The 18,491-nt window shown below is 46.6% G+C and overlaps 1 protein-coding gene across 1 annotated transcript; it reads right to left on the minus strand.

Moving 5' to 3' along the window:
• Positions 1-2,112: 2,112 nt before the first annotated feature.
• Slc22a14 (solute carrier family 22 member 14) lies at positions 2,113-18,066 on the minus strand. Its single transcript, XM_005348211.1, has 10 exons — positions 17,557-18,066; positions 16,409-16,512; positions 16,041-16,195; positions 15,020-15,188; positions 6,922-7,042; positions 6,588-6,685; positions 6,013-6,227; positions 4,625-4,733; positions 3,051-3,245; positions 2,113-2,494 (listed from the first exon to the last, which is right to left on the minus strand). The coding sequence occupies exons 1-10, from the start codon at positions 18,064-18,066 to the stop codon at positions 2,113-2,115; spliced, it is 2,058 nt and encodes a 685-aa protein (XP_005348268.1).
• Between the last annotated feature and the right edge of the window lie 425 nt (positions 18,067-18,491).

Here is an 18,491-nt window from a genome sequence, read left to right on the forward strand (position 1 = left end):
TTCTTGCCCACTGATGTACCTTCCCAGTGATGTCACTCCCCAGTGATGGTTCTCCTGGTGTCCAGATCGGCTCTCTGTGCTTCGTGGGTAGCTTGCAAACAAAGGGCCCACCCTGCTTGCTGCAGGCAGGCTATGGAGACAAAGGAACTACGGCCCTCCCCTTTGCCCTCCCGATTCGGGTTTGGTCCCAGCGCCCGAGCAGGCTGAGCTGGGAGGTGCTATGCCGCCAAAGAGGGAAGGGAGGGAGGGAGACAGGGGGTGGGGGGTTCTCTTTAATGAAATTTTTTAATTGGCAAAAAATTTTATGACATATTTTGATCGTGTTTTGTTCTTCAATTCCTCGCAAATCCTTCCCACTTCATTACCTATTCTGTTTTATGCTCTTTTTCTCTTTCAAAAACAAAGCAAAAAAATCCCAAGAATGAAAAGCAAGGAACACATACACATTTTAAAAAAAAGAGGCGCTGGAGAGCTTGCTCAGTGGTTGAGAGTACTGATGCTCTTCCAGAGGTCCTGAGTTCAATTCCCAGCAACCACATAGTGGCTCACAACCATCTGTAATGAGATCTGGCGCCCTCCTCTGGTGTGAGGGCATACATGGAGGCAGAATGTTGTGTACATACTAAATAATAAATAAATAAATACCCACGAAGACAAAAATAACAGCAAGCAAAAGACTAATAAGAAAAAGAAAATGTGAGAACACAGAAAACTGAAACAAGAAGCCCACAAAACTCCTACCCAGTTCACTTGTGCTGGCCAGCTGCTCCTGGGCATGGGACCTGCCCTGAAGTACAGTTGATAGACATAGGACCCAGTGACAGTCCATTAGAGAAAAGCCATTTCCTCTTTGCCAGCAGGAAACCTACTGCAGCTAGTGTCTTCCTTAGAGAGCTTATTGGTTAAGGGAGGAAGCTCGTGTCCTTCCCCTTCTGCCCCTATGCAAGTCTCAGGCTTGCTCCACAGTCTGAGCTCACGTGAGCATCTCTCCTATTGTGTCTGAAAGGCATGGATTCCTTGGAGACATCTGTACCCTCTGGCTCTTATAATAATTCCACCTCCTTTCAGACAACTCTAGGCTGTGTCAAGCTGACTGACTAGGAGGGTTGCTTTTCCTTTGCTGGGATGAAATGTCATGACGGAAAAAGCTCAACGGACACAGGGTTTATTTGAGCTCAGAGTTTTAGAGTTTGAGGTCACAGTTTATCAGGGTGGTGACCTTGCAGATATTACAGCCACAGTCAAGAAGCAGAAAGGAATAAATACACACTGGCTGCTTCTCCGCTAAACTTTTTGCATGCAGTTCAGGACCCAGCTCAAGGAATGGGTACTACATACAGCAGGCAGAGTTCCCATGGCAACTCACCTGATCAAGATCATCTCCTGCAGACATGATCCCCAGCTGATTCTAGATTGTGTCAAGTTGACAATTAACACAAAGTGTCCCAAGGACTTTCTCTTGGGGTGGTGGAGGTCAGAGGTCAGCTTCCCTGAAGCTCTTGGAGGACATCTCTCAGGATAAAGCCCATGGTGGGTGATCTTTAACGCCATACTTATTTGGAATACCAAGGGGGAAGAAGTGAGACTTGCCTAAGCGATGAGGGACATTCTTGGTAATCCCTCACATTTCGTCCAGACCTTGATCAGTTCCGTCCTCGGCCTGGCATTGAGCTGCTGGATGGGCTAGAGGTTATGATTGATACCCTTGTTCTTGCTCTGAACCACAGAGAGATTGCCCACACTACACCCACTCCATCCAGAGAATTATTTTCTGTCCCTGAGGATTTAGCCAAAGATCCTGAAAAGCCTTGGTTGCCTATCTAACCACCACCCCAAACCTGTCTAGGCTGCATCCTCTGGGTTGTCATGACAATTTTGACCTAACCATCTCAAGAACAAAATGATATTTTATTGGATGAATCACAACTTAACTCCCCCTATACAAGGGGCTATTTTTAGCTCCTGAGGGCTGGCATTCGAGAAGGACAGATTCTCCCCACAAGCCAGACTAGGCCTAGAATTTAAGACTTTGAATCCATGTCCCTCAACCCTGGCAGTAAAGTTCAGTCCACAATGTTCAGGGGAACCTGGCCCTCAGGGATCTGGACTGGGTTATTCCTCATTGCTGGGTTCCTTCAAGTCGGTGTTGGAGAACCTGTTTGCTTCTGATTTTAGCGGCAGAATATTGAAAATGGTATTCTTTGCCACTTCGTCAACCACGTTGCTGGGATCCTTCAAGTCGGTGTCGGAGAACCTGCTTGCTTCTGATTTTAGCAGCAGGGCTTTGAGAATGGTGTTCTTTGCCACTTCGTCAACCACTTTGCTGGGTTCCTTCAAGTCTGTGTCAGAGGACCTGCTTGCTTCTGATTTTAGCGGCAGGGCATTGAGAATGGTATTCTTTGCCACATCGTTAACCGAGATGTCAGACATGGACTCCTCAGATAGGATCATTGCAGTGACGTCCTGGCTTTTCCTTTTGGAGTCAATAGACTCTCTGTTGATACTGAGAAAAACCATGAGACATTTTCAATCCTAACCTCTTCTGGGAGGGATGGGCTTTCTCATTCATCTGGGTCCCCAGCTAAGCCTGGTCTTGGATTTCAGGATCAGGCTGTCTCCATCTCCTGACCCCACTAGATCCCTTTCTTTCCCGGAATTTTGGAGCTTTTCTCAGCGTCTCTGTCACCAGCTTTCACTGAATGCCTGCCACATGTTGGATCTTTTACGATGTGTGTTTAATCTTCTCATACACCCTTCAGGAGAAAAGGTCCTAACACTGAAAGAATTTATATCACCTTAGTTCCCTCGTCTCCAAGGATAATACCCCAGTCTAGACAGGCATATGGGGCAGGGCAAAGGGAGGCTCTATGGGCAAGGAAAGCCAAACGGAGGGGGAGAACTGGCAGGACCTAAGCTGGACCCAGGCCAGTGATCATATCCAGAAGACCTGGGGAGATGGCTTTGAACAGGGAGATCTGTCGTTGGGATGGACAATATCTGGCATACTCTCAATTCCCAAAACTTGTGACATCCAGCCCCTATTCATTTACCTTGAACCATACTCCGTGCTATCACGGAAAGGCTGGTTTCCTGTTTTTGGCACGAAGGTGGAGAAACACAAGGCCACAACGCAGCAGAGACAGCAGAAGAAGACAGGCAGCTGTGTTTTGATATGGTGGAAGACAGCCAGAGCAGAGATGCCTCCAGCTGACCAGGCTAGAGCCACCATTCCCAGACCTGTAGACCTGAAAGCAGAGTTGAGAACTGGTTTAGAAGACTTCTGAGGCTCAGAGGCTGGGTACAGTGAGAGGGAGGAGCTACCTAAACCCCGTTCCATCCCAGTGTGACCTGAAGAGCCTAGTTCTTTATTGACTTAAGAGGGGGTAGTTATTTCTCCTGGGCTGCCTTCTTGGATATCCAGAGTCAAAGAGTTTTTAATCATGTACACATCATAATGGTGTATAATCACGTGAGGAAAGGATACAGCCCTGGGGTCAGTAAGATGGGGCTTCTATCACCAGGAACTCCGTGGGAGAAGAGGCAGAACCTCAGGGTAACCCAAACTCATTACAGGCATCTGGTGTGGGCTGGTTAGTTTTGTCAACTTGGCACAGTTAGAGTCATTTGGGAAGAGAGAGCCTCGGTTGAGAAAATGTCCCCATCACATTGGTCTATGGGTAAGTCTGGGGGCATTTCCATGACTGATGGTTTGATGAAGGTTGGACCAGCTCACTGTGAGCTGTGCCATCCCTGGGAACGGTGGTCCTGGGGTGTATAATAAAACAAACTGAAGAATCCACGAGGAACGAGCACGGAAGCCGCACTCCACCATGGCTTCCGATTTAGTTCCTGTCCCCAAGATCCTCTCCTGAATTCTCCATGAAGGTATGCTGTGAGGTGAAGCAAAACCTCCCTTCCCCAGATGCTTTTGGTCTCTGCATCTACCACAGCAATAGAAAGAACTGAGGACCAGGTGCCAGGCAGGGTCTAGAGGCAGACCCCACGTTATGATCATTATTCCTTGTCAATCAGACAGAATCTAGAATCACCTGGGAGACTGACCTCTGAGCATGATTGCAGGGGATCAGGTTACCTGGGCTGGGAAGCCTTCCCGACCATGGGCGGCACCATTCCCTTGGCAGGGATCTGGACTATGCACGTGGGGAAGGGAGCAAGCAGTGGCAGGGCATGCATGCAAGCATCGCTGCTTCCTGACTGTGCTGTCATGGAGTCAGGTGCTTTGAGCCCCTTCTGCCTTGCCTGCCCCACCATAAATGATCTGTTTCCTTGAACCGAAAGCCAGGACACACTCCCCGTTCTCTAAGTTATTTTCGCCATGGTCATTGGATCACAGTGACATATAAAGAAACTAAGACATCATCCCTTACAAATGCCAGCTCTGCTACCCGCTGGGCATGACTGACAACAGGGGCCTTTCCTGTCTTTGGCTTTGTCAACTAGAAGAAGGTCGATAATGGACAGCATTTGGGTTCTGTTTTCTGACAAGAGCTAGGTGAGCCAACCCATGCATACTGTGTTTAACACAGCAAATGTTTTCTGGCAAATGCTCAATCTTGGCACTGTCCCATCCCCCTCCTTCCCCTCAGCCCACCACACTCCATACCTGTGGGCAGTGGGGAGTAGCTCACAGGTATAGATGAAGAACACAGTGACACTGGCTGCCACGTTAAACTGTCCAAGCACAAGCATCAAGGTTATCGTCGACTTCAGCTCTGGGTGAAGACAGCACAGCCCTGAGTGTTTGGCCACCCTACCTTTGGGGCCTTCCAGCCTTCTCTATGTCCCTTACTAAAGGCAACTGAATGGCCCACCCCTACCACTTAGTCACCTAGCCAGCAGACTTGGACATTCAGCCAGAGGAAGTGTTGATCTGCATAGGCCCAGTCATTCCTGAAGTTACTACCATGGCAGAGTTGGACAGGGCTTGGGGCAGGCCAAACCCTATTTGTGGGAGATAGAGGTTCTCACTGAACCAGGAACTTGCTGATTCAGTGAGATTAGCTGGGCTGAAAACCCCAGACTCTTCTGCTCTTTCTCCCCGAGAGCCAGACTATGAGACATACTGTCCTGATGCAGGGTAACCAAAGTCAACTCTTTATGTCTCTGCAGCAAGTGCTTCAAAAACTGAGCCATGCCTCCAACCCTCAGACTTCTATCTCCAGAATCCTATGCCTAGTTTCTTGCCTACACATGAGATCTGTAAATCTGCCAGCTAGATTCAGTGCTCTGTGTAACAGCAGCAATAATGTCAATACCAATAAACACCAGGCTATGGAAACCTAAGAAAGGTTCACTTTGTTGTAGCTAATCAATATCTGATAATGTTAGGAGGATGCTAAGAGTTTCTGTGAGAGAAAGAAGGGGGCTCCTTCTGGAAGTATGCATTGCAGCACCCCAGTAGGCCTTGGCCATTGGTGGGGCACCATAGCTCTGTGCACTCTGGCCCCACAGACTGACCCAGGTTCACTGCCCAGGGATCTTTGAGTTGCTGGCAATAATACCAGACACCAGGAGTCAGGCAACAAGCCCCTGGGAAAGCCCTCTGAGCCTTAATATTGGCACGGATCCAGTATGCCACCATCCCGATGTTCTATGAGTAGATTATCCTAGACAGCATAGGTACCCAGGAATGCTTGCCAATCAAAGGCTGCATATGAGAGGCACGGCCGGGGGCGTGAGTTCAAAGAAGACTCTGCCATCATCTACTCTCATTTACCCACTAGATCTGCTTCCGGTGTGGACTGGAATGGAGTCCCAGAGACTGCCTGCCCTCACATACAAAGATAACTACTTTGGGGATAGCCTGAGTTCCTCTCTCAGGACTCTGAATGTGGATAATGCTGTCTTGGGGGCTGGGGCTTCCTTGAGGGGTGGGAATAATGGTACATGCAGGAAGCCACCTGCTGTGTGCTTTCCAGCCAGGCAGGATAAGAGACACTAGGAAGCCCCAGAGAGGAGCAGACTGGAGGCAGCCTTCCTGGCAGGTTGTACCTTGAGAAAGGAAAAGGAGGAAGAAACACGAGATGGTAGCCAGGATGAGGTTCGCAAAGAGGGTACACTTTCTCCCCAAATTCTCCAGTAGAACGATGCAATACAGCCGGGCCGGCACCTCTAGAGTGCCTGGGAGCATTTGTCTGAGGTAGTTCTCTATCCCATAATCCTTTAACTTGAGGCCCAGTGTGAAATAGATGTAACTGATGGAAAACCTGGAACAGAACAACAAAAAAAGCAAGGGAGAGAGAAAGGAGGAGGAGGATAGAGAGATGGGATTAACAGCGAGAGAGAAAGAGAAGAGAAGAAGAGAAGAGAAGAGAAGAGAAGAGAAGAGAAGAGAAGAGAAGAGAAGAGAAGGGAAGAGAAGAGAAGAGAAGAGAAAGGAGAAAGAAGTGGAGGGAAGAGAAAGGGGAAGAGGAAGAGAGGAGGGGAGGGATGATTGAGTGTAGAAGGAATGGAACAGAGGCAGAGAGAAGACGTGTCTGGTAGGAATGACAGAGACAGGCCTGGCCCTCGGCCTGACCAACCAACCTCCATGCCATTCCTGAGTTTGACCAGCCCCAGCAACTCACCACATACAGGCCATGGTCAAGACCACCTTGAAACGGTGCTGATTGGTGTGGAAGTCCATGATCGAGACCTTCTTCACCTTCTTTGCTGGTGGCTGCAGCTACAAGACAACAAGACCAGCCAATGGTGTCTGGACCCCAGCTTGCTCTCTGCCCACAAACACCAGGCAAGGCCTGCCCCTCCCCCGGTGCTGGCCGCTCTCTGGCCTTGGCAGGCAGGGCTCAGTTTTGTTGCCATCATTCTGAAGCAGTAGACTAAGATCCCATGAGAGGATGAGGAAAGAGGCTTTCCCACAGTCTGCAGCCCTGGTCTCACTCCTGGCCCAAGGCTTCTTACCTCATTCAGTAGACTTAAAGGGATGGTCTTCTTGTTCACCTCAGCTGCGTAACACAGAACCTTTTTGGCCTCGTCCACCTTCCCTTTGACCATCAGCCACCGTGGGGATTCTCGGACAGCCCTGTGTGACCACCTCTCTCTTACTTCACAATTCCAGGATGCCCCAACTCCAGCTGAGATGCCTCAGCTGTGGCCATCTGTATCAGCATGTGACCAAGGAACCTTTAGGTACCACCAACCTCAAGATGCCTTCTGCTCCTTGGTGGAAGCCAACTCTTCTTTCAAGCCTCCACAAACCCTACTGCTTAATGATAATAGTCAGTCTCTTGATCCCTTTGCCCTGTGGTCTCTTTAACTACCCCAATCACCTCCCAGTTCTGCTTTCCGGCCCCAGGAGTACTGATACCTCTGTCTTCTGCGGATACATGCACACACTTACATATATATATATTTTTTTTAGAAAGCAGCAGAGATGACTCAGAGTGGAACTTCCATGGAAGAAATCTTGAGCTGGCCATCTTGCTCCATGTGGTATATGCCTGTGTTCCTTTCTTGATGAATATGGTTTACCACATGCACACAGGGATGCCTCCCACAAGGCTAGCAGACTAGAAAATAGGTTTCGATCCCTGACAGTGGCTGTATGGAGCAGAGCTGTCGGAACACTGCAGAGGCAGTTGCATGGCGTTGCTGTGGGTCACAGGGCAGGCAACTGAAGCTAAGCTGACTGCCCAAAGGGAACCTGTCCACAGCAAACAGAGAAGCTACAAAGGGCAGACAATGACTATGATTTGGCAGGAAAACTAGACAAGACAAAAGACAGAGGGAAATGCTGGCTTGTCATTATGCTGTCATTGTTTTAATTATTGGGGTAGCACAAGAGAAAGATTAGACATTAGCTTTTTGCAGAAATGCCTTCCCTGGGATTCATAGCTTCAAACTCAGGGGAAGGATTTGGAAATGAAGAGAAAGATCACAAGGTGGAAGTGACAGGAGATATCTCTGTAAGATAGCTCCAACCTTAAATACAGAGAGGTACACCACTGCTCTGTCCAGGGAGGTCTCTGAAGTCCCATAAACCATATTGGCTATGACCTCTGCATGGCTGCATGCCAAAACAGGATGTTTAGACACTAATGCCAAAGATGCCACGGGCTCTGGTTTCAGCAAACAAATCAAGCTAAATCTGAGGCTTCAGCTTTCTCCTTACTGGTGAGGTCATAGCTTTTAATGGTGTTATATAGGCTACTGGGAGAGAGCTGTCATCACTAAAACTCTTGCTCAGTTCTGGACCCTGCTTATCAGCATGGCTCTGACGTAATAGTGGCACAGAAGTTACAGATGCAGCCAACTACCTCCATATGGGACTTAATGCTCACTCCACAGGAGAGAAACCATGTTTGGTACAGTAATCAGACAAAAACCTGTGGCTTGGGAATTGGTAAGCTCCAGTAGGGAGTTACTACTATGGCTCTGGTAACCCAATGGAACATGCCTGCCAAACTGTTCTGTAGGCATTAATGATGCTACTGCTGCCGGGTGCACAGTTGAAGGAAAAATCACATTTTACATCAGGTTGTTGTTACTGCAGAGACTCATAAGCAGCCAAACTGCAGAGAATAAATGTCTATTTCTACAACCTATACTGTGGCTGTAGCATATGTGGGCCAATCCTCAGGCCTAAGTGGAGGGACATTTCATCCAACATCCTCTCCGAGGCTCTGGGAACACTGCAGAAGAATGTGTCACAATGCTCCACAGCTCTTTCCTTTGTCCTTGACATGACCATTACTACAATAAAGCAGAGCCACTGTTGTGACCTACAGCAGACCTGGGCCCATAGTCATGGCAACAAAATCAACAGAATATATAGCAGATAACTAGGCTTATGGTCACAGGGCTGCTAACATCTTCTCTTAGAGAAAGGGTGGGAGGGTCACAAGATCCTCCACTAACTCTTTCCTGAGACCATAACCACTGCTTCCTCCTGCCTCTGATATATAATCTTGGGATATTAAAACGTGTAAAACATTAAGAGGCTAGCAATGCCATGGAGAGGGACATCTTGGCAATGTGACTGCGTGTGAGTTTCTCATATGCTACTAAGTGACATCAGTAAGCTTGCTCATTCACCAAGTAGACTTGATCTTTCTGTGGTCTGCTGGCTCTTTCCCTATTGGGAATGAATAGAAGTTTCTTTCATAATCCTTCAGGAAAGTCAAGCCACAAGACTCCTGGTTATTCTTATATTGATACTCAGCCTGCTCCCTCTCTGTCTCTTCAACATCATGGAGTGTTGATGTTGGCCTGGGTCTCAGCCCAGGTTGCAATACTCTGCCCCAGGAAAATAAGCATGAGTGAGGCTTTACTCTGTTCTGCTTTTTTTCTGCTACCACATTTATCTTAGATAATGTAGGGGTCAGGATGAGAGTGGCCCCACAAGCTCATATGTTTGAATACTTGGCACCTAGGTAGTGGAACTGTTTGGGAAGGATTAGGGGGTGTGGTCTCATTACAGGAGGTATGTCACTGGGGGTGGGCTTTGAACTTTCAAAGGCCCTTGCTGTTCTGAGTCAGCCCCTCTCCTCTCTCTTCCTTACACTTGTAGATGAAGACGAAAGCTCTCAGCTACTACCCCAATGCTATGCCTGCCTACCTGCTGCCATGTTCCCTGCCATGATGATCACAGATGCTCTCAGAAACTAAACCTCCAATAAACTCTCTTTTATAAGTCACCATGGTCATGGTGTCCTATCACAGAAATAGAAAAGTAGGTAATACAGATATCATAAAACGTTGTTCCCTTTCTGTCTTCCCAATCCCATCAGTCTGTCAGACTCCACACAGATGACCAGTTGAAACATTGAAGTGTAAGAAGGTGTGTTCAAAAATCATAGGGGGAAAGAAACCTACTTGGTACTGAACATAGTGTACATGTATAAAACATTGTGCTTACTCTATGCCTTGCCCCGGACCTAGTATGACAGTGCATTGTATTCTTAGACCTCGGAAATGAGGATGTGACCAGCGTCATAAGCAGAGCAGGTGGGAGCTGGATCCCTGATAAGATGGTCTCTATAACATGAAAATTTCTTGCATCACTTTGGCCTCTAGCTGACTGCTGTAGGCATTCATTTGGGATACCAGAGACAAATTGATCCCCCTATTGTCTATGCTCCTCCCTTCTTTCCCATGGTCTAGCTGTGATAAACCACAGCTTTCCACACTGGAGCTAAGGGATTCTCGTATGGAAAACTACCACACTGGCCCTTCTTCTAAAAGACAAGATATTAGCTATGTATCCACCACAAATCAAATTCTAAAATCATTATTAGCTCTCAAAGACAAAGCACAAGTGAGAAAGGCAGGGATGGAGAACTATACCTAGTATACTCAAGAGTATAAGGATGGCAAGATGTTTCTCTGGTTAAGAGCATTGGTTGCTGTTTCAGGGGTCCTTGGTTTGGTTCTCAGCACCCACACACTGCCTCGTGACTCTCTAACTTAAGTTCAAAGGACTCAGCTCCCTCTTCTGGCCTTCCATGTGCACCAGGAATGCAAGTGGTGCACAGGCATGCAGACAAAGCACTCATACAGATAAAAGAAAACTTGAACACAAAATCTCTAAAAGAAATAGATGGACTACTTCTAACTCAATAGGTGCTGTGCTATAAATTCTTGCATCTCCTGTGATAGTTAATATCACACAGCTGCTGTGGGACAATGGTCTTTTATCTTGTCACTTATATTATTTTTAATAAAATGCTGATTGGCCAGTATCCAGGCAAGAAAAAGAGGTGGGGCAATGAGAATTCTGGGAAGAGGGAAGTTTGAGTCTGCAGTTGTGACCCAGCCATAGAAGTAAGATGTGACTGCCTCGCTGAAGAAGGTACCAAGCCATGTGGCTAGCATAGACAAGTATATTGGGATAATATAAGTTATAAGAGTTAATAAGAAGCCTGAGCTAATGGGCCAATCAGTTTATAACTAATGTAGACCTCTATGTGATTTCTTTTGGACTTAATGATTGTGGAAACCAAGCAGAACAGAAACCCTGACAACAAATGGAACCCAAGTGGACAGCTGCATCCATATAAAGCTTGAGAGAGCTTGGGGAGTAATTTTAGACAAAAAAAAGAACAGAGTTGAGCACAGCTTATTGATGGCAGCATTTTCTCAGATGGGCTCTGCTTGCTAGAGGCAAGTGTTCTCATTTAAGAGAGGCTTCCTGACTCAGCTTTAGCTGTAAAACCTTGCAGCTCTTTTAAGAGGCCCTGCCACAAAACACTTAAATGGTGTTGATGAAAAACTGACCACATGATTTTTGGTTTTCAGCCATAGCAGGAAAAAAGCCATGCCATTTTAAAATGTCGGCTTTCTGGGCCATCCTGCCCACACAAACTCTGACTCCTTCAGGCAGGAGGTCTGGCGACAGAGCATTTGACTGTGGTTTGTGAGCAGACTGCTGCAGCTTGCTTGAAACACCATAGAGTTATAGCAATAAAGATGACTACAGCCAGTACCTCTGCCATGATGCTGGAATCTCAGAAAGTGATGATCCAGCCGCCAAAGCCACAACTTTAACCTTAGCCATACCGCTTAGCAAATTGAAGACTCATGTGGTCAGAAAAAGAGATATACTGTAAAGAGAGAGTCAAAGATGAAGAAAACCTCTAGATGGTTTACAGTGTACTAAAAATATATGCAGGCTAAAGTTTAAAGTCCTTAAAATAAAAAAGAGAGTAGTTGGGTGTGATGGCACACACCTTTAATCCCAACACTTAGGAGACAGTGGAGGGCAGACCTCTGCAAGTTCAAGGTGTGGTAGCACACAACTTTAACCCCAGCACTTGGGAGGCAGAGGCAGGCAGATCTCTGTGGGTTCAAGGACAACCTGGTCTACAGAGTGAATTCCAGGATAGCCAAACTTACACAGAGAAACCATATCTCAAAAATCCAAAAATTAAAAATAAAAGAAATAGAGGTTAGAATAAAGCCACATAAAGATGAAAAATACACGGAGTCTGGACATTGTATGTTATTATGTTCTCTTTGAATTGTCCTTATTCTTAGTTATCAAAGCGACATTTACTACTATAAGGTAGAGTGTGGAAAGAAATGGAACCTTTCTAACATATGTCAGGTATTAAGGAAGGATTAGCTAAAAGAACATGTCTGAAGGCAGGGGCTGAAGAAAAGTATGTCCCAGAGAATTCAGCCCTCTGAAGACAACATCAGCTCTAAGCAAGCACAGCAGCCAGGAGAAAGGCTAAAAGACCTCTGGATGGAATTCTGGGAAAGGATCTGGAGGCTCCAGAGGGAGAGAGGAGAAACTAGGAACTTGTCATCCCAAACCTACTGGCATTATTTAGTTTTTAATAATATTTACCTATTATATTAGTAACCCTTGTATGGAGGTTGTATGTAGTGGGTGTATATGTGTTTGTGTGTGTGGCAATGTATGTGTATGTGTGCATTCATGTGGAAGACAGAAGCCAACTTTAGGTGTCATTTCTCAGGAACCAACTTGTTGACAGAGGCCACTCTTTCATTCCTGGGAGGCTGCCTGGGCCATGAAATAATCACTCAGAAATTATATTATTTGCAATACTGTTTGGCCAATAGCTTAAGCATATTGTTAGTGAGTTCATTTGGGGGGGGGGATTTTTCGAGACAGTGTTTCTCCATAGCTTTTGGTTCCTGTCCTGGAACTAGCTCTTGTAGACCAAGTTGGCCTCGAACTCACAAAGATCCGCCTGCCTCTGCCTCCCGAGTGCTGGGATTAAAGGTGTGTGCCACCACCGCCCAGCTTGTTAGTGAGTTCTTACACATTAAATTAAACCATTTCTATTAATCTGTGTATCACCATGTGGCTGTGGCTTACCAGCAAGCTTCTGGTGCATCTGTCTCCAGTGGTGGCTTCTCACCGACTCCACCTTCTTTCTCCCAGCATTCAGTTTGGTTTTCCTGCCTATTTCTATTCTACCCTATCACAGGCCAAAGGACCTTCTTTATTGATTAACCAATAAAAGCAACACATATACAGAAGGACTTCCCACATCTCCCCTTTTCTGTCTAAATAAAAAGTAAGGTTTTAACTTTAACATAGTAAAATTACATATAACAAAATAGGTATCAAACCAGAATTACAGTTACAATATTTCTATCTACTTTATCTTTTATCATAACTAAGGAAAACTATAACTATCTATTCTTCAACTCCATCAAAACTCTAGACAGATATAATATTACCTAAGTAAACAGGAAGTGCATTGTAAGCAACTTCCAAAACTCTAGAATTGACAGAGACATCTCATTGCCTGGACAGTCACCTAAAGTTCTTCTGTAACATTGGGGCACACATCTGCAGTCTACAGGCCCATAGTATCTAGCAGACTTTCCCTGAAGCCAGAAATTTGAAGATCTGTTCTGCCTTGTAATAGTAAAGTCCATCAGATGCTTTCTTCTGTGTCCTGAGAATGTCTGGCAGACTCCTTCATGAAGCAGTAACCCTGAAGGACTGTCTTGCCTTCTTTAGACAAATTTAGCAGTCATTTTTCTGTAGGTCCTGCATGTCCAGTTTATAGAGCATAACATCAAGCAGCCCAGGCAAGAGCAGTTTCTTGCCCAAATAACTAACAAACTCCATAAGGAGCCTCTTTGATGGCCATCTTCCTCTTGAAGTAATTGGTGTTGCCAAAAGCAGATGTGTCTCATTTCCATGAAAAGTCCTAAGTTCTTAAAACATTTTAAATGCCATAATCTGTTAGTCTTTGAGAGATTTGAAGAATAACTATGCATCTCAAATTTATCTCTGTACATCTAGAAAACCTAACATGACTACAAGCTTGACTATTAGAGATGACTATCTATTAACCTGTATTTCTTAGTTATACATTACATTTTAAATGAGCTGCACAAACACAATACCTTAACACAAGAGCATAAATACACATATAACAAAATTGACCTTAAATTTCTAGCAGTAAACCAAGATCCATACCAATGTAAATCTACAAATAGCATATCAACCTTTAAAAGTAAGCAAACATTTAGGGAATTTGGGTGTAGTTCTCTCCAAACTGTTTTCTGCTTTTTGTTGGGCAAAGTATTGGCATGGGGAGGGGGGGTTCACAAAGATCCTTTTGGGGGATCTTGGTCCATCAAGCCACATTAGTCTGTAAGGAATCCACAGGTTCTCATCTTCTGTGGAAATAAAAGTAGAATCTCTTTCCTAAAGCAACATGTCCTTAGACTCAAATTTTGAAGTAAAGATACCTTAAAAGTCTCTCTGCAGTCAAAAACTTCAAAGAAAACACAATAACATTTATAATTCAGACTCTCTGTTTATATTATATCTTTATGTGGCTTATTTTTATTAATTTTTGCACAAGTTTACTCTTTTATATTACTTTTAATGTCTCTTTACTCTTTTTCTTCTCTCTCTCTCTCTCTCATGCCTATGTACATTTATCCAACACTGTGACTCCTTTAGAGATCTTTTTTTTTTATATGAACCTGTCTTTATCCTATCCTGCTCAGGGCTGCTTTTATATTTTAATGCTAAAAGGAGTGGCTAGGATCAACTTCTTGGTCCTGCCATCCAAAATGGACTGCCTCTGAGAGCCATGCACATTTCAGGCACATAATGAGTTCCGAGTTGTTACATGAGCGGTACCTTAGATTGCTGTCTGTGGTCCCCACATCTAAAAACCGCAAACAGCTTCACCATGCCTTGGCTGACCACAAAAACCTCTTTCCCTTTTCCCCTAAAGGGTCATTTCTTGGGGGACTCTATTTACTCAATTTCAACTCATGGGTCATGCTTCGGCTCTCCTCCAGTGAAGTCAACTCAAGAAGGTGACCATGGTCATCCCAAGCTTTCTGTCTCACCACTTTAACCTTGACCCTTGCCTATCTTTGGATCTCTGTCTCTCCCACTGTCTGACTACCTCTCAGGTTCTTCTCTGAGGGTGGTGAACGGCTTGGGCTCCTTCTCAGGTCATGCATCTCCCACCCACTTCCATACCCCCCTTTACTTCCACCTATGAGATCCAACCCCTCCCCCCCCCGTGGATGTCCCATACTGTTTGCTCACCAGACATTGGAGATGACGGGAAACATGGGCGCACCAGCCATCAAGAACACGAGCCTCCAGTGGAAAGCCCTGGTGGCAACTCCTGACAGGAAAATGATCCCTAAGGCCAGGAAGCAGTGCTGCAGGATGATCGCATGGGCCCGGTGCTCGCCCACCAGCCACTCCATGACTGTGCAGAGCACATGAGAACAAAACTGTGGTCAGTTTGCAGTCCCCAGGCTGGCCATCCATGCAGCTGGCTGGCATGCTATCCCTTCCCTGGATGTGACTTCAGAGTAGACAGTGTCTTCTGCCTGTTCCAGATCTTTCTCAGAGATAGACTGTCTCCATCTCCCACCGCACACCCCAAGTCTTGATGAACCTCCTCAGAACCATACACGCCCTTCCATTTCTTCTGTTCCCAACCACTCCCTCTAAAACTCCTGCCTAACTTGTTCAGGGCCTCTCACGGGATCTGACGTGGGTGAGACCAGGAACCACCTGTCTTGGAGTGCTTTGCTGCTTTGACCCCCTTGGCCGGAGGCTCTGTAGAGGGTTAGTTCCCTTTGGCTGTGTGCCAACAGATTCTCCATGGGAAGAAGAGTCAGAGAACCCCAGGAAAATTACAGAATACATTTGAGTCTAGGTATGGCTGTATATGCATTCAGGTGTTAGCATGACACAGCTCCTGGGGTAGAAGCCCCAGCTCCTTCCTGCTGTGTGGCCCTGAACAAGTTGGCTAACTCTGTGAGGCTCAGGATGAAAGAAGCAAAGCAATAGAGGGCTTAGCAGCTCCCTTGATTCTTGAGGTGCAGGGTACACAAGTAGCAGGAGGGGGAACATTTGGGGTACAGGAGAATACTGTGGGGGATGAGGGTTGGGGGCACTCCCTTCTGACTCCCTCACACAACTGGGAAGCCAAGAGGGGAGCCTCTTCCTTCCCCACTAGGTTTTAGCCTGTCCATCCCAGGTAGATCTGCCTCTTGCTCCCTCTTGAACTGAACCTATCTCCATCCCACCTTGCCCCTTGTGAGTCAGTCACCTAAAGACGAACTGCTGATGAGGTAGCCCACAGATGCCTGGGCTGCAATGAAGCGGAAGAACAGATACTGGTTAAAACTTTTCACAAAGGCTGTTCCGAAGCCGAAGAAGAGGAGCCCCAAAAGTGACATCAGGAAGACGGGATAGCGGCCTATCCTGTGGGTGTGAGGAGGAGATGCCACCAAGGGTCACACTTCCCGGCCAGCCTCGGTGGTGCACCTGGGCCAGGCTTTGGGTTACCTAGGGCTTTGGAGCATCCCTCCATTTGCTTTCCCCAGCTTGATATTCATTCAGAGTTCATGGGTTATGCCATCTCCTGAGAAAGAGGCAGGGTGTCCTAGGGATCAGTGGGAACCCCAGGACACTTACTTGTCACATAAGAACCCGAAGAAGAGAGACCCTGTCAAGAAGCCCGCCAGAAACACAGTCAGCATGTTCTCTTTGTTTGGTTCATTGCCACACACCAGGTCAAACTGCAGGTGAGACAATGGCATTGTTCAAGCATCCACACAGATCCAGCCCTTTGGGAAAAGAGACTGAGATTGACCCCAAGGGGAACCCTTAGGTCAGTGATTCTCAACTTTCCTAAGACTGCGCCCCTTTAATACAGTTCCTCATGCTGTTTTGACTCCAACCATAAAATAATTTTGTTGCTGCTTCATAACTGATATTGCTACTGTTATTAGTCATGGTGTAAATAACTGACTTGTAGGATATCTGAAATGAGACCCCTATAAAGGGTTGTTTGACCTCCAAAGGTGTTGCAACCCATAGGTTGACAAACGCTGCCTCGAGCAGATGACTGACACTCAGGGAAAGGGACAGGTAGTTCTATGTAAAGTGTCTTTACCCTGTTATCCCTGGACTCAGTCTGTCCAGCACCTGGTAGATCCTGGATCTAAACCAGGAGAGAGGAAGCAAAGACATTGGACCAGAAAGGACATTGCTGGGGACTTATTAAGCACAGGAACGAATATTGGTCCTGGGCTCCAACTTAGAGCTTCCCATGGACTAAAAAGACCCGGATTTCAACTCATTGTATGAAGTCCTGTGAGAAATGCTCAACACAAGTTTTTTCTTTTCTATCTGTAGCTTCTGTGCATTCTGCTTGGTTGCCTCTTGACCCGTAACCCTTGCCCTGTGCCTCTACGGCCTCAACCCAGGCTTAGATCCAAGGTCTGCCAGATGTTGGAGAGAATACAGGGGTAACAGAGGAACACACCCTACACACAGCTACCTATGCCCCATCTAAGGGTCCTCCATCTAAGGGTCTCCCCTTGACCAGAAGACAAGAGCCACGACACGATAAGCAATTCTCTGGGCAGGTGGCAAGCCTGTCTCTACACCAAAATGCACTCTAGTTTCCTGCCTAAGACAGGGAGGGCACAGGGCTGGGAAACAAGAACTCCAGGTTCCTTTTCTGGTGCACCCCACAGAATGTGCTCAGGCCAATTGCCCCCGTCTCTGTCTCCTTTTCTGGGTAGCCATAGTCAACACAACACCAGACACAAGCATACCTCATTGATCAGGGAGCGCTTCTCAGCATAAGGGTAGATCCATCCATATCTGCATGTTTCTGTATAATTGAGGCCAAAATGGATGATGGAATCGAGATCCCATGACACTGGTATATACATGAGGCAGGTCTGGAAACTGCCATCGGGTGCTCGGGGCAGGGTCAGGTTCATCTGCTCAGCCACTGAGAGGTTGGGACCCACTTTCAGGATCCAACTGGTGTTACAGTAGGGTTTCTGGGCGGCAAGCATGAAGCGATCTGAGAACATGAAGACAGACAGAAGCACATAGGGGATCAAGGTGAGGGCCACCAGCCTCCACTGGAATGTGCCAAACTCTCCCAGAGCATCCAGAACACTGGCCAGCTTGTCATCCTTCTTGAGGTCTATGGCCTTCAATTTGCGTAATAACATGTCCAAGGACCAGGATTGGGAGGGAATGGAAATCTCATGCCGGAGTGTGCTCCTGGAATCCTGGGTTCCAAATGTTGACTCGGAATCCTCTTCTTCCATCTGTTCAAGAAAGGCTGATGTTCAGTCCCCTGTCACCGTTCCCCGTCATCAGATCCTAGGATGGGAGCCAAGGGACTAAACACCCTCTGTCTTGGATCAGTGAGAATGTGGTCCCTTCCGTGTCTTCCAAAGTCTCTTAGTTAGACTAATCCATTCCTCCTGGCTCAACCATTCAATTTTCAGTGCAATGGATATTTTGGATGTTTTAGAGAACGTTGTCCCTGTGAATGCGAGGAACCCTGTGACAGCTCCCTCACGACGAGCTACTCATATACCTGAGCAACTAACTCTCTGACTGACAGCTCCCTCACAGGGAGCTACTCACACACCTGAGTATATCTCTGACTGACAGCTCCCTCACCAGGAGCTACTCCCACACCTGAGGAACTCTCTGACTGACAGCTTCCTCACAGGGAGCTACTCAC

This window comes from Microtus ochrogaster, chromosome 5 (assembly GCF_000317375.1).
Source record: "Microtus ochrogaster isolate Prairie Vole_2 chromosome 5, MicOch1.0, whole genome shotgun sequence".
Classification (NCBI taxonomy): domain Eukaryota; kingdom Metazoa; phylum Chordata; class Mammalia; order Rodentia; family Cricetidae; genus Microtus; species Microtus ochrogaster.

Bases quoted from the DNA above. Each gene is read 5' to 3' on its own strand.
- Slc22a14 (XM_005348211.1), bottom strand. From the start codon at position 18,066: ATGGAAGAAGAGGATTCCGAGTCAACATTTGGAACCCAGGATTCCAGG. The intron at 7,043-15,019 runs GTGAGCAAACAG...GTGGTCACACAG, and splicing joins CCCGTCATCTCCAATGTCTG to GGCTGTCCGAGAATCCCCAC. The intron at 4,734-6,012 runs GTACAACCTGCC...GTCTTCACCCAG, and splicing joins CCTCCTTTTCCTTTCTCAAG to AGCTGAAGTCGACGATAACC.